Source organism: Atta cephalotes, assembly GCF_000143395.1.
Source record: "Atta cephalotes unplaced genomic scaffold scaffold00027, whole genome shotgun sequence".
Taxonomy (NCBI): domain Eukaryota; kingdom Metazoa; phylum Arthropoda; class Insecta; order Hymenoptera; family Formicidae; genus Atta; species Atta cephalotes.
Window position 1 is genome coordinate 1,593,236 of NW_012130091.1, and position 5,245 is coordinate 1,598,480.

Genomic DNA, 5,245 nt, shown 5'->3' on the forward strand with positions numbered 1-5,245 from the left:
CCTTTTATTGTGCGAAGCCCCTTAGGATTATGCCGAGTGCAGAACAAGAACAGAAAGAATCTGATGGTGAGGTCAAATCATCGGAACGTCAATCGTGGCAGACGAAATTGAGCGAGCTTGCGAGTTTGCAAGCAAATTCGGGAATCTCTCGACAATTGTTTCCGCGTTATCGACGACACGACGGTATATTGTTGCGCACGCATTCGATAATTTTGCTAGTGTCTGTCCACTGAAGAAAACGTCGTTTATCGATTCCGGCAATAAAGTGATACTGCCACACCCCATCGAGGCCATTTTGGACGATAGTTAGTGAGAGCTATTTTAAAGATCGTGGCTAGCCATGGATCAAATTACGCCTAAAGAGGTGAAGATCCTCGAAAATCCGGAAGACATTCAGGAGAGGCGAGAACAAGTATTGGGACGCTATGCCAACTTCAAGGCGGAGGCGCGCAACAAACGGGACAAGCTCGAGGACTCCCGTCGCTTTCAGGTACGTATCTGAATGCTCTTCTTTTTTCCTCAAGTGCTATTATGTAATTTATTGTTGTTCACGCTTACCTTGCATACGTCTTTCAGTACTTTAAGCGAGATGCGGACGAACTCGAAGGTTGGATTTACGAAAAGCTCCAAGCGGCCTCCGATGAGAGTTACAAAGATCCAACCAATCTACAAGCAAAGATCCAGAAGCACCAGGCTTTTGAAGCAGAAGTTGCCGCTCATTCAAATGCCATCGTGCTACTCGATAATACTGGTTCTGAGATGATAGCGCAACATCATTTTGCCAGCGATGTAATTCGCAAGAGACTAGGTATATTCAACAACAAATAACTATTTGTTTTCAAGATCTTTAAAATATTGTCAAAGTATGCTATTAACTTTTTATGTATGTATAAAGTGTTATTAATATTTATGTAAAGTGTATTACATAAATATTAATAATTAATTCTTTCTAAACAAATCGAAATTAAAAAACTGATATTTCACAAATAAATAATGATTTCATGATTTGAATTCTCTTACTCAAATTTTGTAAAATAAATTTAGAATATATATACATATATATATACACACATATATATATATATATATATATATACATATATATATATATAATGTTTTAATATTTATTACGTTTTAATATTTCACGAATATAGTGACTTGAATTATTTTCTTAAACGATGTAAAATAATTTGGAATGTATAGAATGTTTTAATGTTCATAAATAATGATTACAAGTATTCTCTTATCAAATTACTTTTATAAGATAAATTTAGAATATGTAGACTGTTTTAAACTCATTTTACTTCAACTATATTAAATATGAATGTAATTATAAAACATAGTGTATATGTATATAACAAACATTGTTTTTTAATACAACATATTTAATTATTTAAAGAGGAGTTACACCGCCTATGGGAGTTGTTGTTATCCCGATTAGCTGACAAGGGCTTGAAGCTACAGCAGGCTTTAGTTCTTGTACAATTTATTCGTCATTGTGATGAAGTGATGTTTTGGATTCACGACAAGGAAGCATTTGTAACGACCGATGAATTTGGACACGACTTGGAGCATGTGGAGGTGCTCCAAAGGAAATTTGACGAATTCCAGAAGGACATGGCAAGTCAAGAATACAGAGTTACTGAGGTGAACGAGCTGGCGGATAAATTGTTATTAGATGGACATCCCGAACGCGATACCATTTTACGTAGGAAGGAAGAGCTTAACGAATCTTGGCAGAGATTGAAACAATTAGCCACATTGCGACAGGAGAAGCTCTTTGGAGCGCACGAAATCCAGAGATTCAATCGTGATGCTGATGAGACTATGGCTTGGATCGCAGAGAAGGATGTTGTCTTATCGTCCGATGATTTCGGACGTGATCTTGCCAGTGTGCAAACGTTGCAACGAAAACACGAAGGTATCGAGCGCGACTTGGCTGCTCTGGAAGACAAAGTATATACATTGGGTGCGGAAGCCGATCGTCTCGCTGCGATTCACGAAGCTGATCATTCTAAACAGATTCAAGCTAAACGCGCCGAGATTTTACAGTCGTGGGAGAGTCTTACTGCAAAAGCAAAAGAGCGACGCCTCAAACTTGATGAATCCTATTATTTACATCGATTCTTGGCAGATTATCGTGACTTAGTATCCTGGATGAACGATATGCGTGCTATCATTTCCGCAGACGAACTAGCTAAAGATGTGGCCGGCGCTGAAGCCTTGGTCGATCGACATCAGGAACATAAGGGAGAAATAGATGCCAGAGCCGATAGCTTTGATGCAACCACTTTGGCTGGTAATAAACTGCTAGAAAAGAAACATTACGCTGCTGAAGAAGTGGCACGAAAATTAAATTCTCTCGCCGATGACAAGTCATCTCTTTTGAGTTTGTGGGAGAAGAGGCGTATCTTGTACGAGCAATGTGTAGATTTACAACTATTCTACCGGGATACGGAGCAGGCGGATGCGTGGATGGCTAAACAAGAAGCTTTTTTGGCTAATGAAGACTTGGGAGATTCCCTTGATAGTGTGGAGGCACTTATCAAGAAACATGAAGATTTCGATAAATCTCTGGCAGCTCAGGAAGAGAAGATTAAGGTGCTTGATGACTTTGCTGGAAAGTTAATCGAGGGCGAGCATTATGCTGCAGATGACGTGGCGCAACGACGGCAACTGTTATTGGAAAGACGAGCTATTCTTCTTGAGAAATCAGCTCAAAGACGTCGTCGTCTTGAAGATGCATACAAACTACAACAATTCGAAAGAGATTGTGACGAAACAAAGGGCTGGGTCAATGAGAAGCTTAAGTTCGCTACTGATGACAGTTACTTGGATCCCACTAATTTGAACGGCAAAGTCCAAAAACATCAGAATTTCGAGCAAGAACTAAACGCGAATAAAACGCGGATGGAGGAGATGGTAGCTACTGGCCAGGAGTTAATTGAGTGTGGTCACTATGCTAGTGATCGCATACGCACCCGCTCGGATGAAATCGTGACACTATGGGAGAGCTTAACGCGAGCTACAGAGAAGAAAGGTGCGAAATTACAAGAAGCCTCCCAGCAGCAACAATTCAACCGAACAGTAGAAGACATCGAACTGTGGCTATCAGAGGTAGAAGGGCAGCTCATGTCGGAAGATTATGGTAAAGATCTGACCAGCGTCCAGAACTTGCAAAAGAAACACGCGCTTCTGGAGGCTGACGTAGGCTCTCACGCGGATAGGATCGATAGTATTGCTCAAGCGGCCGAACAGTTCGTTAAGTCAGGCCATTTTGATGCTGATAATATTAAAACTAAGCAGGATCAATTACAAACTAGATACGCTGCCTTGCAGCGTCCTATGAGTGTAAGAAAGCAACGACTCCTCGATTCGCTCCAAGTGCAACAACTGTTCCGAGATATCGAGGACGAGGAAGCATGGATTCGCGAGAAAGAACCAGTTGCGGCATCTACAAATCGCGGTCGTGATTTGATTGGCGTGCAGAATCTTCAGAAGAAGCATCAAGCTGTTCTAGCCGAAATCAACAATCATGAGCCAAGAGTGGCCGCTGTTTGCCAAGCAGGTTCGACGATGTTGCAAGAGGGACATTTTGCAGCCGAGGAAATCAATCAGCGACTGGCAGCTTTAGATGAACACTGGGGACAGCTGAAAGATAAAGCTCGACAACGTAAGAATGATTTGGATGATTCTTTACAGGCACATCAATATTTCGCTGATGCGAATGAAGCTGAATCATGGATGAAGGAGAAACGTCCTATAGTGATGAATGGCGATTACGGCAAGGACGAGGATAGTTCAGAGGCTCTTCTGAAGAAACACGAGGCCTTAGTCAGCGATCTGGAAGCGTTTGCAAGCACCATCGCAGCGCTGAGAGATCAAGCTGCGGCGTGCAGACAGCAAGAGACACCTACGGTCGACATCACCGGCAAAGAATGTGTCGTAGCCCTCTATGACTACACTGAGAAGTCTCCCAGAGAAGTATCCATGAAAAAGGGCGATACTTTAACTCTGCTCAACTCCAACAACAAAGATTGGTGGAAAGTCGAGGTAAATGATCGTCAAGGTTTTGTACCAGCGGCATATGTAAAGCGCGTGGAACCTGAGGCGGGTCTTAGTGCATCTCAACAGAACTTGGCTAGGGAGCAGAGTTCGATCGCCGCGCGACAAGCGCAGATCGAAGCGCAATATGATGATCTCTTGCGTTTAGCACGCGAACGTCAAAATAAGCTTAACGAAACAGCCAAAGCTTATGTATTGGTGAGAGAAGCCGCGGAATTAGCTACTTGGATCAAAGACAAGGAGAATCACGCTCAAGTGCAGGATGTGGGCGAAGATTTAGAACAAGTGGAAGTTATGCAGAAGAAGTTTGATGACTTTCAGGCTGATCTTAAGGCGAATGAAGTACGTTTGGCTGAGATGAATGAAATCGCCGTACAACTAATGAGCCTTGGGCAAACTGAAGCGGCATTGAAGATTCAGACGCAAATCCAGGATCTGAACGAGAAATGGACCAGCTTGCAAACGCTCACAGCAGAACGAGCTAATCAGCTTGGTTCTGCTCACGAGGTGCAACGATTCCATCGTGACGTTGACGAAACGAAGGATTGGATTCGCGAGAAAGATGCGGCATTAAACAATGATGACCTTGGCAAAGATTTGCGCAGCGTTCAGGCTTTGCAGCGCAAGCACGAAGGACTGGAGAGAGATCTGGCAGCTTTGGGAGACAAGATCAAGCAACTTGATGAGACAGCTAATCGCCTAATGCAGTCACACCCAGAAACTGCTGAGCAAACATACGCTAAACAGAAGGAGATCAATGAAGAATGGACTCAATTGACGGCCAAAGCTAATAGCAGAAAGGAGAAACTTCTGGATTCATATGATTTGCAACGTTTTCTCAGTGATTATCGTGACTTGATGGCTTGGATCAACTCAATGATGGGCTTGGTTGCTTCCGAAGAACTTGCATCGGACGTCACAGGTGCCGAAGCATTGCTCGAACGTCATCAGGTAAAAATATTCTCCATTGTAATATGATCACAGTCATTATCACAATCATTTTTTGACAAATCCTTCACCAAATCATTTAAATTATAGAATCACAGAGCAGAGATAGATGCGCGATACGGCTTACTTCCAGAGGTATAAGAACATTTGAGCATGCAAGAGAATCGCGAAATTGCCTGGCGAAATTGCCGAGAGTGCCTAAAATTAATTTCGCGTTATCCGTCTCGTTGAT

At 42.5% G+C, this 5,245-nt stretch overlaps 1 protein-coding gene across 2 annotated transcripts in view; it reads left to right on the forward strand.

The window, feature by feature from the left end:
- The first annotated feature begins 340 nt into the window (after positions 1–340).
- Positions 341–5,245, forward strand: part of LOC105620489 (spectrin alpha chain) — an 11,863-nt gene continuing 6,958 nt past the window's right edge. The window contains exons 1-4 of one of the 2 annotated variants that reach the window (XM_012201981.1): positions 341–490; positions 577–808; positions 1,400–5,016; positions 5,104–5,148. In XM_012201981.1, coding sequence (XP_012057371.1) covers positions 341–490; positions 577–808; positions 1,400–5,016; positions 5,104–5,148 — 4,044 coding nt within the window. The remainder of the gene's footprint in view (positions 491–576; positions 809–1,399; positions 5,017–5,103; positions 5,149–5,245) is intronic. The other variant, XM_012201982.1, reaches the window with a different exon arrangement.